This window comes from Camarhynchus parvulus, chromosome 2 (assembly GCF_901933205.1).
Source record: "Camarhynchus parvulus chromosome 2, STF_HiC, whole genome shotgun sequence".
Classification (NCBI taxonomy): domain Eukaryota; kingdom Metazoa; phylum Chordata; class Aves; order Passeriformes; family Thraupidae; genus Camarhynchus; species Camarhynchus parvulus.
The window spans coordinates 20,865,950-20,888,802 of record NC_044572.1 but is presented as its reverse complement, the minus strand read 5'-3'; the positions used below and the strand labels follow the sequence as shown (position 1 = coordinate 20,888,802).

At 39.1% G+C, this 22,853-nt stretch overlaps 1 protein-coding gene across 1 annotated transcript in view; it reads right to left on the bottom strand.

Moving 5' to 3' along the window:
• Positions 1-22,853, bottom strand: part of CUBN (cubilin) — a 142,328-nt gene that overhangs the window by 13,692 nt on the left and 105,783 nt on the right. Inside the window, exons 52-59 of the mRNA XM_030971133.1 lie at positions 22,312-22,433; positions 20,420-20,645; positions 18,389-18,576; positions 16,046-16,202; positions 14,682-14,831; positions 7,334-7,534; positions 5,099-5,228; positions 3,985-4,202 (exon numbers count right to left, since the gene is read on the bottom strand). Coding sequence (XP_030826993.1) covers positions 3,985-4,202; positions 5,099-5,228; positions 7,334-7,534; positions 14,682-14,831; positions 16,046-16,202; positions 18,389-18,576; positions 20,420-20,645; positions 22,312-22,433 — 1,392 coding nt within the window. The remainder of the gene's footprint in view (positions 1-3,984; positions 4,203-5,098; positions 5,229-7,333; positions 7,535-14,681; positions 14,832-16,045; positions 16,203-18,388; positions 18,577-20,419; positions 20,646-22,311; positions 22,434-22,853) is intronic.

Here is a 22,853-nt window from a genome sequence, read left to right as displayed (position 1 = left end):
CTGAGGACAATGTAGAGGATGGGCTGTTTCAGGAATTAACATTCCAACAGCCTAATGGTTGCCAAAGGTTTAGGAGACATTTCTCCTGCCCTAGAGCCAGCAATACTAGTCTTCTCATTGTGGCTGCCCTATTCTTCTTGCCTGTGTATATCCATTGGGTTTTCTTCATCTTGTGTTTAAATCATAATCTTTTTGTGACATTAGATTGTTGCTTTATTCTGCCTGTGCAGTGCCTTGTGCAGTGGAATTGTGGCCCATGAGCTCATAAGCCCTAAAATAATGCAAACAAGGGACCACAATGGTATTTATGCAGTACACAATGCTCATATTTCACAATGCATAAACTTGGATTTCTCCTGCATGCTCACAAAAGAGAGTATAAAAAAGAGAGGGGGGAAAAAGCTGGTCACAGCTTGAAGTCAAGCAGAATTTAGGGCAGTAGAGAAAAAGCAGGCAATCTTCCTGCCCTCCTGCACCCCACCTTCTCCACTGTCCCAGCTGTTACTGTTCTACCTGCATTATGTGAATACAGCTCAGGAAGAGCCTTCTGACTCAACTCACTTATCTAACCATATGCAACACTTTGCTTCTTGTACATCCATGTGAATTCCTTAGAAAGCCTCAGTGAGCAGACCTGCATTTCAGAGGACCCCCTGCCCTGATGGTTTAGAGGCATTTTTCATCACTGGCACAATGAAGCAATGTACATCAGCAGAGAGCTTTCAAGGAGAAATGACTTCCTGTTAATGAGGTCACAGCTATATCTCCCAACAGGGATTTCTGACTCTTTAAAACAAGAAAAAGCCCCAAATATTTATGTCTTCTTAGCTTTTGTATCATATGCCTCAGGGGATCACAAGTTCAGGTGAGAGGGTCACCCATTACTGAATGGGAATAGGCAGAAGCTCCATTTGTCACCAAAGTGCTATTTGTGCTATTACAGCAGGGATGGCAGAGGTGTGTGCAGGCTCTGTCCCTGCCAGCCAGGGTCAGTTAAAAAACTCAGGTCTTCCCTTAGAGCTTAAGAGATAATCAGGAGATCTTTAGCCAAGTCACAAGCTCAGTACATGCCGATCTCCTTCTTTGGGGAGGGATCTTAGCTTTCCTTCCTTCACAGAGACATCTCATGTAACCAAATGCCTTAAGCTGATATTGATTTCTATCTTCTCATCCTTTTATTGATTGTCTAGAGGAGCACATGCTTGCTGTGGAAAAGAGTTATATTTCTCACTTTACAGACTGAAAAGAAAGGCAGAAAAAGGTCAGTGGTAACTAAGCTAAGAGAAGTCTGGCTTTCCACAAATCTAACACTTGGAGCAAGCTGGTATCTTCCAGTCAGCCCAGCTCTCCAGATCTGCCTGAGAGGATGTCCAAGTGATTCCAAATCTGAGGCTGATAAGTGCCCAAACTTAGCAGCAGAAATAGTGTAAAGATAAACCCTCTGAACCACATCACAAGGGCCATATGTTCCCCTGCCTCAAGCACACCATCTCACAGAGTAATGACAAAGAATGCTGCCTGTGAATTGTGCACTTTTTATTACACAGTGTATGGAGTAGCACAGGGAAATAAAACATATTTGACAAGAAGGATGACGTGTTGCTAAATGGCCAAATGAACACTATTTCAGACTTTCTTTTAGTGTCCTTTTTCTGTCTAGTGAGGAGACCTTGAATATTCTGTTGGAGGATGGATCATTATTGTTTTAATAAAATCAGGGAAGGTTTCTACAGAAATTTCAGGGTTTAACTCTTTGAGTGCCTGGATAATCCTAGATGTAGGCAGTATTCCTTAAAGAGCCTAATCAGGAAAGAAATTGGAAGAGCTTGTGGGGAAAGGAAATAATTTAGTTTACTACAAACAGAAACAGTACATTGTTTCTCTCCAATACATAATCAGGGTCACTCACAACATGAAACATAGAGCAATAATTATGTTATCCAGTTGTGTTTCCCTGGGGCAAGTAGAGAATAATGTGCTCGTTGTCATCCAACAGAGAATGAGGTTTCTTGTTTCTCTACAGATACCATCTTCATTATTCAAGAGATTTATCATTATGAATTGTCATCTGATTGCATTTTTACTCTTACAAAACCACATGGGTTTTATCTTTTAACAGACATGAGGGAGCTTCTCTAAAGCACCATGTAGAATAACAGGCTTTTAGATCTTCATGGTTATATTCTCTTTTATTTGAACCATAATCTCAGACCTCATAGTACAAAGATGTGTCACAGATTTTCCTGGCTCTGTTTTTTAGGCAAGCCAAGCTGGAAACATTTATAGGATGTGACTCATGTTTTCCTTTTGTAATATGCTTTTCTTCTTTTTGGCTGTTCTGTGTTATCATGGGACTGCCAAGATCCTTGCTAAAGGCTGTGTGGTTTAGTCCCTGTGGCTTGCTTCCCACAATGAAGAGAGATGACCTACCATTAAGCACTTCACCACCACAGGCTCTTTGTCACACAACCCATACCTCCTCCTGGGCATCTTTTATAACTTGCAACTCATAGCCCCTGAATAACCCATGCAACATCTTAACCTTGTTTTCCTCGGGAGCCTCCAGAAATGTCCCTCCAAAACATCTAAGGGATGTCAAAGTTTATTCATAAAAGGCTTCTCCTCACTCTAGGAAATTATCAGGCAGGGTGCTGACTTGAAGAGCTTGGCTTGTGCTCTGTTGTGCGCTTAAGAAGAAGATCTGGCAAGTTGCACAAATAAATCTAAAGTCAGTGGCTAAAAAAATTGATTAAATGCCAACAGGAAGGGGAAGAGCTTGGGGAGTTCCTGATGATCTCACCCTGGAAATACTAACCCAGGCTGCAGCGGATCTATAACAACTGATACTTCAGCACTTAAAGACAGCAACATGTGAAGCAACCAGGACAAACGTTAAGTTACCTGGAATACCATTCACAAGATTTAAAGCCCATTCACAAGGTCTTAAGCGTTCTTGTAGCAATTACTTTAGTGAAGCAAAGGAAGAGTTAATAATATAATAACTATGAGGTTCTGTGGGAATATTTTTCTTGGCAAGGCCTGTAGAACCAGAGTTATTTTCCTTATCTGTAAGTACTTTCTCAGACTATCGAATGAGAAAGTCACTGGCGAGGGAGAGGGAGGGGATTCAGTGACTCAGCAGAAGACTATGTTTGTTCTGCCACAAAGGCCTTTCATTCTCATCTGTCTGAGCGTCAGCTTTGCAAACCAGACAATTACTTCTTTCTAGACCACAAAGACATGGAGTTAATTATACAGGAAAGTAGTAGAGATGACATGAAATCAATTTGCAAGTAATAGTAATTTGTTGCTTACCATCCCTAAACAATTCAGATAAGGAGATAAAAATCTCCTTTTACACTTTGATCTTTACATTTAAATGTTTTTTAAGGTAATAATCAAACTCTGCCCCTTATTCTTCCATCCATCAAACCAAAGGGCATCCAGTGCCTTCTTACTGTGATCCCATTTATTTTATGGCCAGCTACTCAGAATGATCCCACAAAGCAGTAGAAATCAGCACAGCGATGCCTGGTGTGGAACCACAATCTTAACTGACCTCAACACTTTAGCTCTTTAGATGGTGTGAGGGAAACTGAAAGGAAATGGAAAGTGAGCATAGATTGAAAGGAAGCATCTTTAGCACATCACCAACCTTTGACTACAGAAGAATAAGAATTCTAAGGTATTGCTGTATTTCTGCCAAAAGAGAGGTCTTTTGGTGTTGCTAGGCCTTCAGTCACCCAAGAAAGACCTTTACCTTCAGAGAGGCAGGGAAAGGGTAGCAAGGAATGAAGGAGATCAGTTCAGAACCAGACTGGAATGCAGGGATCCCATAAGCCTAGCATTTAGCTTAGTTCACTCAATTTTCACAAAATCAGAAACATTCTTCTGCTTCACTCACCCCTGGAGAGGGAGGTCACAACTGCTCCTCAAAAAAAGAAATTACTCACCAGCAGATTAGGAGTCTGATAATACACATACCTAAAGCCTCTCTGAAAGATGCTTTCCATCCCCTGTCTTCTCCATAGAAGTCAGTGCTAAACACCAGGAACAAGTTACTACTGGAGCTCTTAATATCTGGAGGCAATTCTGAGCCACAGAATTTCCCAAGAAGAGGAGCATGAGTATCTGAGCCATCATACACGGCCACATAATCTTTGTAGCAGGAGGGAGATAGTTCAAGCTGGAAGCTGTTGAATCTGTAAAACACAGTTGGAGCCTTAGGTATCACATTTTCGGTTCTTTTCCTGTGCTATGTGTGTTTTAGTGCTTGAGGAAAGGTCCAAGTACTCTCAGTAGCCAAAGCCATGTACAGACCAAACACATCTCTTCAGGAATAAACCAAGCAATTATTAAATGCATGGCAAAACCCTTCAGCCAACAAGCCTCAAAGAAATGGGGTCCCTCAGCCACTGGGCCTCTTGCAAGGCAAGCTGTGAGCACACCTCAGCTTTCTATGAAGCAGGAGGTCTCTCCTGTGCAAACACAGCCTCTCTCACTTCTGCAATTGCTCAGGCTGCAATCTTCTTGGGCACGTGAGTGGCCTAAAAAATGCAGGTGCAGAGTGTAGGCCAGTGAGTCCTCGTCTTAGCTGGAAAATGTGCTCCTAATTCACAACCACATGATAGAGAACAGATCAGTTTTTAATTTCTCAGTGGCAAGATTTTGGGGCAATAATCTCCCTCTCTTAGGCAAGACAGCATACACTCAGAAATACACTATTTTTGGGTGGCTATTATTACTTTGGCTATAAAATGATTACTACCCTTCTAAAAGTATTATTATTTTTCTTGTATAAACTTCTCAAAGGCTGACAGAATTTAACTAAAAAGCATGAGCTGCATTTTTACAATTTCTCTGTCTTGTCGGTAACCAAAGTGGGAACTTAAAATTGTGATTTTTTTTACCTAAAATGTTAAAAAGAAAGATGGAGAGGAGCCTTAGGCTGATAAAAGTGACTTCAGTAACTATCCCTTATTTCAGTTTGGCTTTGACCTTGGAAAAGGAGAGTCACAGAAAATATTGTCAATAATTTCTGCTTTAACTGGAGTCAGAGACCTCTCTGTTCCCTTAATGACAAACTGGGATTACGTACTTCAGGGCCACTACTTTGCCATTTCCAACTGTGATGTGGTATGAGCAGTTCATGTTGTTGTGATAATCAAGATGTGAATGGCCGGGACTGCTGATAACACCATTAGAGTCATTGAAAATGCCACCGCAAGCTGTGGAGGAAACAGAAAAAAGAGTGATTAGTGTCTGAACACTAGTTTGGTCCTAATTCTCATACTTCTTTCAGAAGTTTACCTGCAAGGAAAGAAAGACCCTTGATAAATGTGGAGCAGTGTTCACGGTCATGCCTAGAGCTGTTAAATGTGAGATGTCTGTCAGGCTGTGCTCTGCAGTGGAAGACTAACCAGCACTGCAGTAACAGATTCCTACTAATCCACACCAAATGGCACTGGCACTGAGCAGGAAAAGACTGAGACTGATTGCAAATGTCCTGCAGGAGGTCCAGGGAGCAGCAGGGAGGGATGGGTGCCTCATGCAGCAGCATGAGAGAGAATATCTCTGCACTCATTCTAGCTTGTCAAAAGAAACCTGGCTGGTATGTGGGCAAAGACATTCCTTCATCCACATCCTGGCCCCATGGAAACCTCTAATTAGCCACAACTGCCCTCATAACCCCATCTCTGACATTTCTGGAACAAATATATGCAGAGCCTCATCCTCTGTCAACACCCTGTCAGAGCAGGAGCATTGCTGCAGCATTTGCTCTGCACAGAAATGCACAGAGGAGTCTCCAGGTACCACTGATCCTGTTCCCCCCTTCACCCTGGGCTGGGACTCACCAGCACTGTGGGCTGGCTGGGCCGGAGGATGGAATATTTGCTTTCTGGCTGAAAAGAAAGTTAAACTCTGCAACTCTAAACTCCAGGCACTGCTTGGCTTCTCAGGGTTTCTCACCATGGATGCAAATGAGGCCAGGATGTGGCTAATGTTTGTTCCCAGTTTCAGGCCTTCAGGGAACAAAACCTCTAATCTCCATTGTTAGCTTCAGCCTTCATTTTATAATCTTAAACTTGGAGGAAAAAAAAAAAGCTTCCCCAAATCTCCCTGCATCCTGTTGATAAGCTTCTGAGCTTCTGAGCTGTGAGCCACACACAGTTTTTCATGTTTTAAAGAAGATGGCATTGCCCAGGCCACCACCTTAACAAAGACAGTCCCATACAGGGTGCTGCTGGATGCAGAGCCCCTGATGGCTCAGGCTGGCAGCCTGCAGAACTGGCAGATAAAGAACAGGAGTTTGGAAGATAAAGAATCAGCATTATTCTACACTGGGAGGGGGGAGCCTTTTTCATTTTTTTGCAGCAAACAATGCAACTCTGGGGAAGAGGAATGTTAATTGGCAGAATCTGTGTTGTATACAACAGCAAGCTAATAAAGCTCCAGTTATCCTTCTCAAATGCCACAAGTCACAAGTCAGATAGCAGCAACTGACTTGAGTGAGTTATAAAGGTCTTTTCCATGAGTAACTGCACATTGTCATTTCTCAGTGCCAGTCCCTCTTTCTTATCTGTAACAGACCATTCATTTCACATAAAGAATTTAGCTTTATGCTTTTGTGGTTTGCATGAGGAATGCATTAAGGGAAATACCAAAGTTAAACTCACACTTTGCAGTTAGAAAATAATACTTTCCAACATAAAAGTGGTCTCTACCAGTTAAACCTAGAAAATATTAAAATTTGTTTTGCAAATAAAATCAATCTTCTGGGATATTTGTGTAGATGTAAATTCTAAACACAGAAATTTCTTGTTTGAATTCAAATTTCCTCTTTAAAACATAAGAGATCTCTTGTGAATGACAAAAGAGCTTTGGTGAAAATAGTTATTAAAAAATAAAAATAAATCTATATCCCAAGTTTTATTTACATTCATTCCTGGCACTGCAAGAGGGTATACAATGGGAGGCATATAGCTGTGTCCATTTACCTGTTCTGTTTCCCATATTGTATCATGTAATTTTAGTATAACTGAGAATTAGACCATTCTCCTGTAAGCGATAAAATCTTTAAAAATTAATCAGTTAAAGAAACTAGTGATGTTTCTCCTTAAACAATGCAAAGAACAACCAACGAACCAAAATCTGCCAAAAATGGTTGCATGTCTTTGTACAGAGATGGAAAATATTTCAGTTCCTGACTTGGTCCCATGGAAAGTCTAGAAATGAGAATCAGGAGGTAACACATCATTCAGGGTGTTAATACACACAGAGCAGTTATCCAGAATATTTCTACCATCTCAAATACAGAAGAGTGCATGCTCACCAATGGCTCTGTATCTGGCCTGGAATCCAAAGCCCACAATGTGGGAGTCAGTGTAAAAGTTGAGCAGCATGGGTCCAAAGACGCTGACTGGGGCAGGGAGCTCCTTGCCACAGAGAGTGATGAGGTGATGAGCGGCTGTGCTCTTCCCACTGAAGATGCTCACTCCATCATAAAGACAAATTCTGCTCAGGAGTGCTGGGGCTGCATGGACACAGAGTGCAGAAGTGTTAGCAGCATGTTTTACATGTGATTTACTGAGCAACAACTACATAGACCTAATCCAGGAGAAGAATGAAATTTTATATTACTTTCCATTCCAGGGATCTCAGGATTTCCTTTGCTTGCTGAGGAAGCAAAGGTCAATTTTTAACATGCAGTAAAACTTTGGCAAAAAAAGGCAAAGAGGCCTTGTATGTAAGACATCAGATTTGTCTCATTCAACACATCCTATGATCTGGAAAATGCTCCAGGCCCCTTGAATTTGGGGGAGTTCACAGTTGAGTGAACACTATCTGTGAAGAGGTAAGAAGACGCAACAAAAGCATGGATGTCCTCTGCAGATAAAAGCAATGCACTTTTTGTTACAGGCAACCAGCTACCTGGAATTTCCTTCCCCTAATGCAGAATTCAGCATTCACTGCAGGGAATTTTAAACAATTTAGAGTGAGATTTTTGAAAAATCAAAAAGTAGTCCATACACCAGCAAGTTTCAGAGCTGACTTATTTCCTTCTGATTTTCCTCAAACTTTGAAGTACCTAAACTCAGGGTCTTCAGCTTGGCTCAAGGAAAAGTCAAAAGGAAATTTGATCTTGCAGTGATTTTCTAAAGCAATCTATTTTGGGGAGAAAATCAATGCAGATATTAGGCTGAGCAGGAAAAAAAGGAACACAGAAATAGGGAGTTCAGCATTCTATTATTTTTTCCCCACCGTTTTAAGCTTCTCATTTGCAATCAGGTTTCTGGAGGAATGAGCTGTTTTCTCTGACTCCTGCCCTACCTTCAGGACTTTCTAGTCCCTCACTGTTTGCGAACAGATTTGACTAAGGTGAAAGATCTCAAAAATACGAAAGTCATGTCAGTTTCACAGAGTGACAGAATGTGCTGAGTTGAAAGGGACCCACCCAGACCATCAAGTCCAACTCCTGGTCCTGCACAGCGCCATCTCCAAGAATCACACCATGTGCCTGAGAGCACTGTCCGAACACTTCTTGATCTCTGTCAGGCTTGGTGCTGTGACCACTTCCCTGGGCAGCCAGCCCAAACACTCTCTGGGTAAAAACCTTTTCCTAATATCCAGCCTAAACCTCTCCTGACAAAATCTCAGGCCATTCCCTTGTTTCCTGTCACTGTGCACCACAGAGATCAGTGTCTGCCCCTCTGCTTCCCCTCATGATGAAGCTGTAACTGCAGTGAGGTCTCCCCTCAGTCTCCCCCAGGCTGAACAGGCCAAGTGATCTCAGCCACTCCTCACGTGGCTTCCCCTTTAGACCCTTGACTATTTTCATAGCCCTCCTTTGGAAGCTCTCTAATAGTTTAATGTCTTTCTTATACTGAGGTGACCAAAAAGTCAATAGCTGAGTAAGACTGCCAGGGGAAAGTACCCAAAGGACAAGCTACACTTTCAGGGGCTGTGAGAGACCTACCAAGCACCATCCAGCAGCACCCTGGGAGCTCAGAGCCATGTCACCACCTCCCTGCCCAGCTGGGAGCCATAAGCAGGGGAGAGGTTGTGTGTACCCAGGCTGGCACCACCAAGGGATATGTGGTGGGAGCAAGAAGACAGCCGTGTGGGTTTTGCAAGAAAGCTGAATTAATGCTGTCAGTGAAAAACACAGCACACAGTTTTTGCCTACTTCATTAGTTGTTAAACCTAAAGGATAACTTGATATTCTCTTTGTCTTTTTCATATTTTATAAGCTTACTGGAAGCTGGATTGTCACATGTTTATTAAGTTATTGTGTTTAGTGACCTGTAAGCAATAATGGGACAGTTACTTAAACTGCAGAGTATTAATGGGGAATTACCTAAATTTAACAGGAGAGACACTGAGCCTAATCTTGTAGCAGATTTATTCCTGCAGATTGTCCAGTCAAAACAACTTGCTTACAGTTGTTGCAGGAAACAAGATAACTCGTATTGACTAGGATGACAAGCAGGAATGGAGTGATAACTCTGTTCCATGAGAACAACAGAATGATCTCAGCAGTCAGATGTATCTTAGATCATCTCTGGAAGCCGAATTTTAAAAATTCCTTCTGTCTCAATGAAGACAATGTATGCTAACATGCTTTGCAATTATGTCAATACAGAAATATGGCATTACATGCTTTGCAATTATGTCAATACAGAATATGGTGCTTGTCTGACTCTAGTGAGAGTAACCAAGCCACATCAGATAGCTGATAACATTGTTAATAAAATAATTATTTAAAATATTCTTCATTTCCTACACTGTTTTGGAATATTTGATGAGGTGATAAAATTTTTAAAAATAATAAATCTTAAAATTCAAATAAATAAATCTTAAAATTCAAATAAAACAAAAATAAATTGAGATGAGTATTTTCAAGATGGGAAAGATTTAAGAAGGCAACCTAGGTAATTTTCTGAAAATACCAGAGAAAGGTATGAAGTGGAACTAATTTCACAGCAAAGCCAAGGTCCCTAATATTTATCACAAGTTGATTTGCAATGCTGCACTGGAAAAAATGAGATGGTTGATGAAGGAATGTGAGAAAAAGGTCTTAATTTCTAGTTTTGAATCCTTATTGTTTGGGCCAATATGATTTATGACTCATAAATTCTGGCAAGACTAGTCATTGTTTGATCTCTATCCTGTACTTCATTCTCTTGTTTACACTTTTTTTTAAATTTCTCACCAATCTAAATGGATTATTCTGTAAATATTCCTCAGATTCAGATTCTCTTCATGTCATACTTTTAGCCTCTACACATACTCAGCAAATCATCGACAATTATTCTCTGTGGTTTTCTTTCCTCTAATCATATAATCTTAGATCTTTTCTAGACCAGTTTCTGTCCCTTACGCTACAATGAAATTGCTTTCATGAGTCTCCAGAGATCTGATCGTAGCCAGATGTCAGACCAACATCCTCTTTGAGCTGACAGGCACTTTCCACATAGTCAGCACTGTTTTTCTTCATAAAACTTTGTCTACTAAGAGCTTTTGCTCATCCTTCTGGTATTACTGTATCCTCTGTTCTGATTCATCCATGAGGATTCAATGAGATATCTTCTGTCCTGTCCTCCTTACCTCCACATTAGCTCTGTATAATCTCATTTGCGAGAATGGATGCAACTGCTCTCTCTGTGTTGGTGACCTCATAATTTTCCAGTTACTATCTTTAAGATAAACTCTTTCCTATGCTTCCATTCATTCCTCTAGCCTTGACAATATTTCTTCCAAATACTTCTGGAGAGATCATTTATTTGGCCTGACATTATGTTTCTTTGAACTGCTGCATGCATTTGCTTTCAAGGCCCTTTGTTATCTATCTGTGCTCTATTTATCATTTCTTGGCACCATTCAGCATTGATACATGGACCCAAAGTTCACATGATAAGAGCTTCAGTTGTCCTTGCATCACATTTTGAAATATGCCTTTGGGTTGTCTCCTTTCCACTTTGCAGAAATTTCTGTCCAGTCTCATTATTGTCCATAAAATCATTTGTTTGATATGATGCCAGCACAAAAACCTTGACCAAATCTGGGCTCCTGACTGTCTGGTCATTAATATCAATGTCTTCTTTCTATCTCTCTGTCTTTAGCCATAGATTCTGTTTCATTTAGTATTGAGGTAGAACCTGTCTTTTTGTTTAAAGGCTGTAAAACTTAAAATTATAAGGCTTTTTTTTTCACAATAGCAGCTTCTGATATAAATGGCAGTACAACTAGGAATTCCTAAAGTAGAAGCATTACCTAGAAACATATCACTGTGCAATATATGAACCAGCTCTGTAGCACAAGATATTGTTTTGAAAGCAAGGAATTAAAATTCTTTCTCATATATATTCTATTTCAAAATACTATATTGCTAAATTTATCTATTTTCTGAATTGCCTAGTAACAGTTGAGAAAGCAGATAGAGCAGACTCCAAAACAAAGCTGTGACCCTATCCCAGATTGCAAAATTGCAAACATGTTTTTTTTTAAAAAGGAGAAATAAACAAGTTATTAAAACCTTTTAGATCAATGTGGTATAAACAGAAAGCAGTTGTCTTGTATGGACAGAGTATAAATATTACAGAATTCTAAAAGCAGATACAACAGGAAGCCTACATCCATTTTCCCTATTTCCCATTATTTGGGACTCAGACTTTATTGTGTGTTATACTCACACTTGAAGAGTATTACAGCCACTTAACAATACATTACTGTAGCTGTCCTAAAAGAGAATTTGTCAGGATGTTCATCTGAATAAACCTAATGGACAAGAAATTGAATGTGATTAATTACTTCCTAGTCCAACAAGAAAGTCCAAATTACTTTGGGTAAATTGTCCAAATCAATTACTTCTTAGTCCAACACGAAAGACAAATAAGGGATTTTTATTAATTCTAATGTGTGATTTTTGTAGACTTTTGAACCAAGGAGGGAGAGCATATGGAAGACATTCATCACTGCAGAAGCTGGGCTGGGATAACAAAAACTCACCCTTATTTGTTTGGTTCTTTATAAAATAATCAAACAGAACAATGCAAGTGGTAGTACAAGCAGCACATGGCAGCTTATGCAACTTCCTGAAACTGGCAAATCAAAAAAGAGGTTCTATGACCATTTTCAATTTGGCACAGGAATAAACATCCTGAACACTGCAAGGAAAGCACAGAAACTAAGCCAAGCTCCATTCATGGGGTTCATCTTGCCTATGTTTTCCTGCCTCAAGTATCTTGTGTAAGCTATTGTTTATGGCTTCCTGCAATAGTCAATAGGTAAAGAGAGTGAGAGAGGTTTCCGGAAAGTAATTGACTCCACCTGCACAATATAGTTGGTTCTGAGTTTATCTCCACCACTAGGAGATAAATCTGGGTGAATGTCTAAATTAGAGGTATATTTTCAGGGGCTCAAAGTGAGATAAAAATTGTTCTACCCACCAAGAAGCAGACAGTTTAGATAAAGTTTTGAAACAAATGCAGTTTCCCCAAGTTCCCTCTTGCTCTGCTTGTTGCTATATTTAGTGCTTAATACATATTTAATTCTTAGTACATGCATGTCACGTTCGTTTGGTTCCAGGTACTGATGCTGTATCACTGCTGTGGGTTTCCAGCCTCAATCATTCTTTACACTCAGAAGAGGCTTCTCATCATAACTACTGTTATGTTTTCAGAGGCAGAGATCTGTGACTAACCCATTAAGTCATTCCATTTTGTAGCACTGTGTCACTGCATTACTGACTATTAACTTCTGCCTTCTAATTTTCTGGAGAAGATATCTCAACTTGTTCGAGTCAATGAGATATGCATGCTTTACAGGCATTATTTCATTTCTTTACCTAAAAACTATGGAAAAAATAGATTTCTTTTGAGAGGTCAAATAGTTAATAGATTACATTAATTAGACATGCAGCTAAACTTTAAAATCCAATCTAGAACATCTGTAATAGCATGGTTACAATTTTAAAGGCCACTCTCAGCAGCAATCTAAGTAGGTGCAATGCTTCCTAGCATATGGAAGAGCTAGAAACGTTTCTAACAGATGCTGCCAAATATTGTCCTGCCTTTGCAAAAGAACTAATGGAGCTCACACTAGAAACCCTTAATGCTAGATATGTGCTAAATATAGTCAGGGTGACTGCTGAATAATTTTTCATTTCTGCAATGATAGTTTTCAAGATGGTGGTTTCAATCTTCTTTACAATTTAGACCCAGGTGATTTTTCTTTACTGCAGGGCTGTATTTTAAGATTTTGTGAAAAATATTAGTAACCAGCTACTGGAGAGTGTCATACTTTGTCTTTGCTAACCAGATGTCCATTAGCTCATATCCACAGCTCTTTCATGTGACTAAGGACTTTTAGTCAGCATAGCCTAAGGAAGCCCTATAAAAATAAAGGAACAAACTGCCCTGCAAGAAACAGAATATTTTTAGTATTTATTTAGATCTATGTTTATTATTATGTCTGTGTCACTTGCCTCTCTGCTTTAACCCTCTTGATAATAAAAGCTTGGATCCATTTATAAAATTAACTGAATGCACAGACAGAATGCAGATTAGTAAATGTAGTCAAAGAGTTGTCAAAATTGGCACCATCTCATTCAGCCTAATGCTTAGTGCCTTTGCTGAATAACAGTGTCTTCTATGTGAAGAAATGACATAATTTCTGTGGTTTATATTTTATTTTTAAAAATTCTTAAAGTAGCAGTTTTTATTAGGTGATAAAAAAATACTTCAGATAAAATCATAGTCAAAACAAATTTTTATCTCAGACCTAAATTAAGTCTGAATCAGAATACTTTTGAATTCAAAACAGTCTGGAAACTTAAAAAGAAAAGAAAAGAAAAGAAAAGAATACTGTTTTCTGTCTTTATTGTTGGGTCTGAAGAAAAATACAAATGGCACAACCCAACTTAGTATCAAACTACTCAATATCTCTTTGACTGGTCACTTCAAGGGAACCAGATTAAGATGGCCTCAAAATATGTGATGCCACTCAAGTACTTTGGATTCCTCTGTGTTATCATGGCACATCCACACATAAAAATTATCAAGGTTGAGAAAGATTTATCATTCACACCAATATGTGATCAGGATACTATACTTGTTATTTCTTGGCTAAATGCTGCTAAATTTGATAATCACAAGAGGGACTTTTGTTACTGGTATGTACACGGCAATCACTTATGCACTTCCCCTTGCTGTAGTCTTTCACCTAATTTCATATTTCTGTGTTCTTACATCCTTGTAAAACATCTGTGTGTATTTATATCTATTTTATCAGTTAAGGAACAGATGCACTGAAAAGGAAAACAGCAGGCCTAAGAAAAAAAAAAGGATTGTAAGACAAGGGAAAACAAACAAACAAACAAACACACAAACAGAAACAAAGACCCAGATTAGCCACAATCGCTTTTATATTCCAAGAAACTGGCAAATTCCCAAAACCATCGCTGCAAGATATTCAACAGGTGAAATCTCTCTTCATTCTACTGGGAGAATTCAGTGACTCAAAACCTAACCCTGAAAACTATAAATGTTCATCTGTAAAAGATTTTCAGAATGGGCCAGCAACTTCTACCATCAGTGATTTTCCATGACTGAAGACTTGTATGCTTTCAAGTAAGAAATTACACTTCATAATGCATACTGAAATTATGAAGAACCAGTTACCTTCCAAGTCAAAAGTCTCAAATTCTAGGATCACCAGTGACTGTGGTCCCTGATCAATAATATAGTTGCAGTTCAGGTTGTTACCGTACTGACTAGGGTAGTTTGGAGAGACAATACTTCCTTCAGGGCCAGTGAAATTTACTCCACATCCTGCAAATAAATAAATAAAGCACAGTTATAATCCTGGTGATAATACTACTCTGGGTTTGCAGTAAAAAACTCAGTAATGTACACAAGGACCTCATCTCTCCTGGTGAAAAAACCAGGGAGAGTATCACATACCATAATGGGAAAGGCAGGTCTTACACATACCCAGAGCAGTGTTTTCGGGAAATGTAGGGCTGTCCCACCTAGAGTGTCACACTCTTGGATAAGAGCAGCCCATAGGCCCACAGCCCTGACCAGGAGGACACAGCACTGCTGTTCCTGTGGGTGTGGAGCCCGCACATTTCAAAATCCCTTAGTCCATTCAAATGTGTCTGAATTGGAGGGGGCGTTACTGGGGCACAGGAACCTTATTTGAAAATGCCCACATTAGTGTAAGTGGTGCCATTCTTGTTTCATGCCTGACTTCCAGGAAAATGCAAGGATGCAAGGCCACCTCTGCATTGCTTAGCTGTATGCAGAGGCAGGAAAGCTTTACAACCCAGAAGTTTTCAGGCACACACACCAGTTTATTTTCATGGAGCACCTTTGGATCCCACAGACTTGCATGGCCTTTGTCTCTCTTTTTTAAGACAAAAGCTTAAAAGAATGAAGTGCACAGTGAAACGCTGGTACAAGATTAGGAACAGGCATATGAAGCCTGTGACTGTCTCCACTGAGATTGTGACTATGTTAGTGCAAACATTATAAAAACAAAAGTGGTTTCAATTCAGAATTCTGAATGCTTCAGTGGTGTTTCCCTCAAAGCACTTCGTTTCTGTTTTCATCTGAATGCCATGAAGGGCAAGTGGTTTCCTTTGGCAGAATCCTACAAAAAACCCAAGCAACCAACAGCAGCTGAGCAGTACCTTTTCAGCTTCTGGTAGAAAGCACATACCATGGTTAAACAAATGTCTTTTTAAGAAAAATAAAGCATTCGTTTCCATGCAGATTAACTATGAATTTTTAAAATTTAAAGCCTATTTATTCTTTTCAGCACACTGAAAAGGCAAAGGTGGCTGAGAATAACTACAAAAATAGAGCTGCATCTTGGGCAAGTCTGACACTTGAGTTCATTGCACTTAGTATGGAAACTCTTGGTTTACATATCTGGGCAGAAGCTTCAGTACCTTGTTGCACTGGGGTCTGAATTGCTACACACAGGTCAAACTAATCATAATGGACTAATTAAGCAGCCATCTGGCTTTAATATTACTTACTGCTTGTGAAAGATGCAGAGAAACCTGGAGCAGGAGCATCCTGAGACTGAAATACTGTAGTTATCACATTGTTTGGAGCAACAACAGGATCAGGAGCTGAACTTCCACATCCTGTGGCTAACAAAGCTGCTGCTTCTTCATTATTTCCTCTCCACACCTGGCAAGGACAGATTGGAAATGGTTTAGTGCTTTCAAAGTCTAAGTAGTTTGTGGGAACCCAACAGGAATTACATGTGCAGTTTTTCTTTCCGCAGACTAAGGGTAGCATTCACCTCACAGTGAATCTAAGAGTTCTAAATTGGAGCTAATTACTACAGTCAGTGGAGACAAAAAGGTTCCTCCAAAGAGTGAGTCACAGTGAATAACTTAGGTTGCCAGGAACCTCTGAAGGGCATCTGGAGGCCATTTGCTTGAACCCTTGCTGGTAACAGAGCAAACATAGATCAGGTCCAGGAACAAGAGAAAAAACATTTTATGCATATCATTAACTACTTCCATTTTATCTCTGCTTACTTAACTCCATACAACTTAAGAATATGCATATCTGTGTATACAAGTAATTATTACAGGTAATCCTTATGTTATTCAGTAAATGAAAATCAAAGCTGTCATGCTAGGTTAATACATAGGCATCAGATTAGCAACACCTAGTGTTGCTAATATTTTTTAAAATTTATTTTGCATTACTTTTTCAATGACAAGTATCAAATCAAGTAAAGAGTTACTATAATAACTCTTTCTAATAAAAAAAAAAACCCATGATGTTTTAAAGTATTACTTCAATTGTACCAATAGCCAATTGAAGCTCAATCAAACCACGATCCTAAAAAGCACATGCAAGTTTAGGCAGGTATTTAAGGGAAATCCTCTTCAGGTATTTACTTAAATATGTGCTTGAGATTCACAGTTTAAGTGCTGAATTTCAAGACACATGTAAAATGAAACATAGGTATAAATGTTTGATGTTTCTGAACATTTAAATATTTTCCTGAATCAGGGTGTTTATTGACAGGATTTTAAAAGTCAGTTTAAATAATGAATTATTTACTCTAATAATAAAATTATTTTTGTTAATGCGTTTGAACAGTTTGAACAGTTTTTTACTGTAGTTTATACCCAAAAATATATAATATCTGATTTTTAAAATAACGTGTTTGAAGGAAATTGAGTGGAACTAGTACAACCACATGAAACCATGATTTCTCCAAGCAACCATCCTAGAAAGGAAAGGGTTAGCCAAGGGTGAGTCTGCAAGTGTAAGCATATGAATCACCTCATTCATGTGACCAGGTGTTTGAGGCAATGAAAGCTCAAAGGATTAATTTATACAGTCTATAGCCTGGTCAAGGTTTTGCAAAGTCACTATTGATTTTGGATTACTCTCTTTTGGCTGCTCAGTTTGGAATAAATGGAAGAAACTTACATCATTCTACAGCTTTTCAGACCCTTCGTACATTTCAAATTAAACATTCGAAAAAGGAAGTGAGCATCAAAGATCTTCCTCTATGGAGAAAAGCTCCAATTGACATAGTTCTGCTTATGTCATTCAGGGCAGTTTAGGAATTTAAAATTAAACACTTTTACTGAGTAGCATTAAGACTTCCATATTAGTGAAATGTATTGTAACATTGCATCAATTAATTTCTGGAGCAGGTTATGAAAATACAAATCTAATCCCTGTGGGGTTTTTTTCACAGCCTTAAAAAATGAGTGCAACTGTAAGTTGGTTGGTATAGATCAGATGTACAGCTGCTCAAGCCTTCCTACATGTTGTAAAATTACGTTTGCCCTTTATTTCAAGTGGGAGTTGTATTGCTGGGGAGAAAATGAACACAAAACCACTGAACATATGTCAAATGCCTGAGAAAAAAATGACACTGAAAAATGCAAGACATGTCCACTCTATTCTATTACTTTGAAAACAATGGTTCTTGACAACATATGAAAGATCAGATTTCTATTTTGTTTCTGGAAATTAAAAAAAGAAGTGCAGCCTGGACAGTCTAAGTACTTATAAAGGAGTTTGGTAGAATTATAGTGTAAAATTCACAGGGTTTTTTTTCACTGGAGTAATTGAAAAGAATTTATCTTCATGCTTTATTTTCTGATTATTTTCTGATTCTGAAATAATATATGCGTTTTTGATATTTTTCATTTTTGGGGATGCTGGAGGTGGAACCTCAAGAACCGATGAAAATTTAAATTTTATAGAGGCCAGTTCACAAAGCACACAGAAAATGGACTGTATGATACAAGGACTTTAGTTTACGTTTCCCAAATTTTGAGCCTTGACAGTTCAAACCATAACAAATGCAAAACAGGGATCTGAAATCATTATTTTACCTTCACATAACTGGTCTGGCAGCTTCCATTGCTATCTGGAATCTGGAAGTTGCTGTGGAAGTTCAGCTCCAAGTGATTGCTTTCATGTGTAATGATGGTCCATGTGCATCTGCTGTTCATGGGAAAGTTTTGAGGCCAGTGAGGGGACTTGATTGTACCATTATCTGAGTGAATGATTCCACCACAGCCTGGAAAAAAATAGCAACAGATGGGACAAATGTTTAAATATTTTTGAGTGGTGTTGTACTCAGCTTTGAATGGTTGTTTGCTTCTGTGGCTGCAAAAGTGAGAGAGATACTCACTGAATCTTCATTTACCCCTCGATTTTCTTTCTCCCGCCCCTGCAGCAGGGAGGTAGTTACACCCTAGAGGTGTCTCTTTGTACTTCACTTTATTTTCTTCACAAGCTCATTCTTGCCTCTTCATAGCCTTTTACAAGGTCCATCTATAAACTCCTGGCAATTTGAAGTGAATATTGCTTTGGAAGAGTGCAGGGGTCAGGAGTACATCTGAGACTGCAGGCTCCCCACACCCCACAGCATGCACAATGTGACAGAGAGCCATTCAGAAAAGCACTCTAGGGACAAAAAACAGCCTACTGATACGTCCTTTTTTCTTCTCACTCTGCAACATGCAAATATTGCTGCTCCACATGTGAATCTGTTCAAGCTACATCCGTTTACCCAGGGCAAAATGGTGACCTGCCCCGCCTAGGCAGCCCTGCGGATTTCAGTGGAATTATGGGATGGGCTGAAAAACATGCCTTTAAAAATTGCTAACAGACTCATTTATAAAGGGCAATAGCTGGTCATGGCTCTGTGGCAGCTCATGATTTTACACAGAATAAGTTTAGTTAATTTGAAACATATTTGCAAATACCATGCCAATAATTTATTAGGGTTATGTGTACAGTACTATTATTTCAGATACAGTGTAGTAAAAGGATGAAAAAAGGGCAAAAAAAAGTTTTGTAACATTCTAGTTTTTTCCTCTTAATTTAAAAAAATATATAATAGATTTAATAGGAAGATGTTATTTTTCATTCTTCTCTGTTAGAAATGGCAATTGTGTTTAGAAGGATGTTAAGCCAAGTTTTGGTCACAATACAGAATGCAGACCTCGAGATTCTCAGTGAACAAATGAGAAGTTGAAGAAAGTAAACTAGATATACATATAAATAAAAACTCTTAGAGAGAATACTGCCTATGCACATGGCATGTGTAGGCTAATGTCTACTACACCATTGAAGAGTGGGCTTCATTGCTCATGAAATCTCAGGGAACAGTGTCAAAAACTTGCTAAAATGACAGTGTATATTCATGCAAGCACAGACTATTGATATATTTAAGAAGACACTCCATCAGCTAACTGTGCAAATACAGCTGCATCATTAGTGGACAGAAAGATGATCAGGATCATCCAGAAGGTTTGCAGCTTCTGTACTGAGCTGGCATTTCTGTCAGCTGTAATTTCTGCCCTGCCACCATCTGCCACATCTACCTTTAGTCCTTTAATGACTTCCTGAAGTACACTGCACAAATGGTGTGCTACAGAGTGATGATAATTTCAAGAGAAGGAAGGTAGCTTTGAGAAATGTACCATTCAATCCTTGCATATACCACCTTCAGAAGTGTACCAACATCTCCATCACACTGCAAGAGTTCTAGGCTGCTGTCACATGTGCTTTTTGAGGTGTTCTGTATGCCTCTCTGTTTTGGAACTCACTTCTTTCTAGTTTTAAGTGTTTAAACCAAACCAAACTGTGGAACAATTGTTATTCATGAAGTGAAATGTCTCATAGTCCTTGACAATAGACACCACTGCTGGGAGGGTAATGGTGATGGTTTCAATTTACAGCCATCAAGAAACTGCCAGTAGGAGGTTTAAAAAGTACAAAATCAATCCAAATTTGAAGTCACTGTGTAAGATCAGAAAGCACTGGATAAATACTTATCTTTTTTAGTACTGTCTTCTTTCAAGGATCCTGAAGATGATGGCATGCCTTTCTTTTGTTCTTTAATGCAAACTTACCTAAAGATTCTGCTGTCCATGTTGCATAAAAGCCACCTCCTTGAATGGAGTGATCAGAATTAAAGATGATGACCAGCTTGTTGGAACCAGAGCGAATAGTCCCAGGTGAGGTGTCTCCACAATACCTCCCTATGACAGGAGACCCTGGAGAGCCACCATTCAGGATAGTAACAGAATCCCACTTACAAACTGGATGGTTCTCAATGTGGAAGGCTGTAAAAGTAAGCTGCAACACACAAAGGTGACATTGAGGAGCTGAAACCAGTCACTCTCGGGGAGGGTATAAAGCAATTCCAGACAGATCCTGTAGCCATTGTGGCACAGTGAGTTCTGGGTACACTCAGAAATCTGACCCTCGCTTCATGATGCTTTCCTGCAACTATTGATTGGAATCTTGCCACTATAAGTAACAGCAGCTTCTTAGCTTGAAGACAGAAGTGGAAGAGGAATTCATAGATTCAAAACTGGCATCATTGTGTCTTAACCATATTTTGAAACTAAGTATGTGCTTCGAAACAGTGCTGAGTATGCAGAGGTGTTGAACCGCTTTCCTGCATGCAAAGTTTCTGCTCATGAAATGTAACTAGTTATGCAAGCAGAAGGCCTTGGATTTTTTTTTTCCTTCCTATTATTTTGAATCAATAGACTAACAGTTGCTAAAAATAAAGTTTGTTTCCACCAAAACAGAAGCAGTTCTGTGGCTCGTTCCCATGGGCCTGGATGCATCACATAAACAGACTGGGCAGCTCCTGACCCTGTCTCCCTCCCACACCAATGCCATTTGTCCTTGGAGAGATATGCTCACACCTGGGATTTCCAGTTCAAACATTTAGATTGCTGGTTCCATAGACTCCAGCATTTGTTGATGCTGAAATATTGATGCACACTAGTAACTGCCTGTTTGTTTCCATCAGTTTTGGGATTTTTTAAAGTAAGTTTCGGGGACAGGATCTTTGTAGAAAAGTTTAGCAAACATATAGGATTTTTTCCTGTACCTTTTGTCTTCACTTCCAAAAGAACCTGGCTTAGACTAAATGCAAATTTAGCTGTAATAGTTTAAATTCAGAACTTTGCCAGCAACTGAAACTGGCAGCTTATACTGGAAAAAATTAGTTTGCCTTCACTGAGCATGCTGCTACTCAGTCCTTTCAAAACAGAAATCTGCTTTCATCTGATTAAAATTAGTTCTGCTTTAAACTAGTTTGTTGATTAAATAGAAATCTCGTGTTCTACTAAAATAATCCTGTATTCCCTGAAATAAGTACATAAGCAGTGGTTAGAATATCAAGTAGCAGAAGAATTAGGACTGTTCAGTGAATTAAGTTTTGTACTGCTTGGTCATAAAGGTGCTTAAATTGGTCTGTCAGGTGTTTGAATCAAGAAAGTAGCACCTCAGGCAAACTTTTAATACCTATTGGGAAATTGGAGCAACATTTCATTGATGCAATTTGTACCAGAAATCATATTATATTCCAGACTAACCAGTAAGACACAAAAGTAACTTTGTAGTGGCTTGAAACTTTCCTGCAGAGAAGAAAACTTTCCTGAACTTTCCTTCAGCCTCATGTTTATTCTCATGATAGTGAGAATATCCATGAACTTCTAATAAAATTAGTTATTTAAGTTTTGTAAACATAGCAAGTCATTGTTTAAAGGAGAAGTCAGTGCTATGTTTGGAGGTCAAGTAATACAGGGATCCTTCTGTTTTTCAGAAAGGACAATCTTCAAACAGTTTGTGTTATCTTCATTCCCTCTTTTAGTTAAAATCAATGGGGAAATATTGAATTATTCCACATTCCTGATTTTCCAAGTTCTCTCAAATCTGTTCCTCAAAACTCAAAAGGTACTTCTCACACTGTCTGCTGTGCATACAATTGTGACAAGTTACTCACAGTGATGGTTTCACCTTCAGGGGCTTCCAACACCCAGGAGCAGCGATTCAGACTGCTGTAAGGCTCTGGGTAGTTAGGGCTTGAGATAACTCCCCCTTCACCTGACTGTACTCCACCACAGGCTGCAGGAAAAAAAAGTAACATTTCAATGCATTTTCAGAACACAACACTATAATCAAATGGGTGGAAGATTATCCAGCTTGTAATAGGAATAAAATACATTTAAGATGTGCTGATAGAGTTAAAAGTGAACAATTTATCTGGGAAATTCCAAGTTTTAAAATCTTAGTCATTGAATACTGAGTAAAAGGATACAACGACCTTGAAACTCTGCATTTATTCTGATGCTTAATATAACTCTGCAAAACCTTTGCCAGCTGACACATCTGCCTCTTCCACCTTATCGTCCATTTGTTTATCTCACTCTTAAGCAAAGCAGGGCTATCCTTGGACCAACACAATGAAGTAAAAAAGTTTCTGATGTGTCTAGATACCCCAAGGCTAAATTCAGCTGTGACAGGAAGAGTAGTTGTTCTGGCACA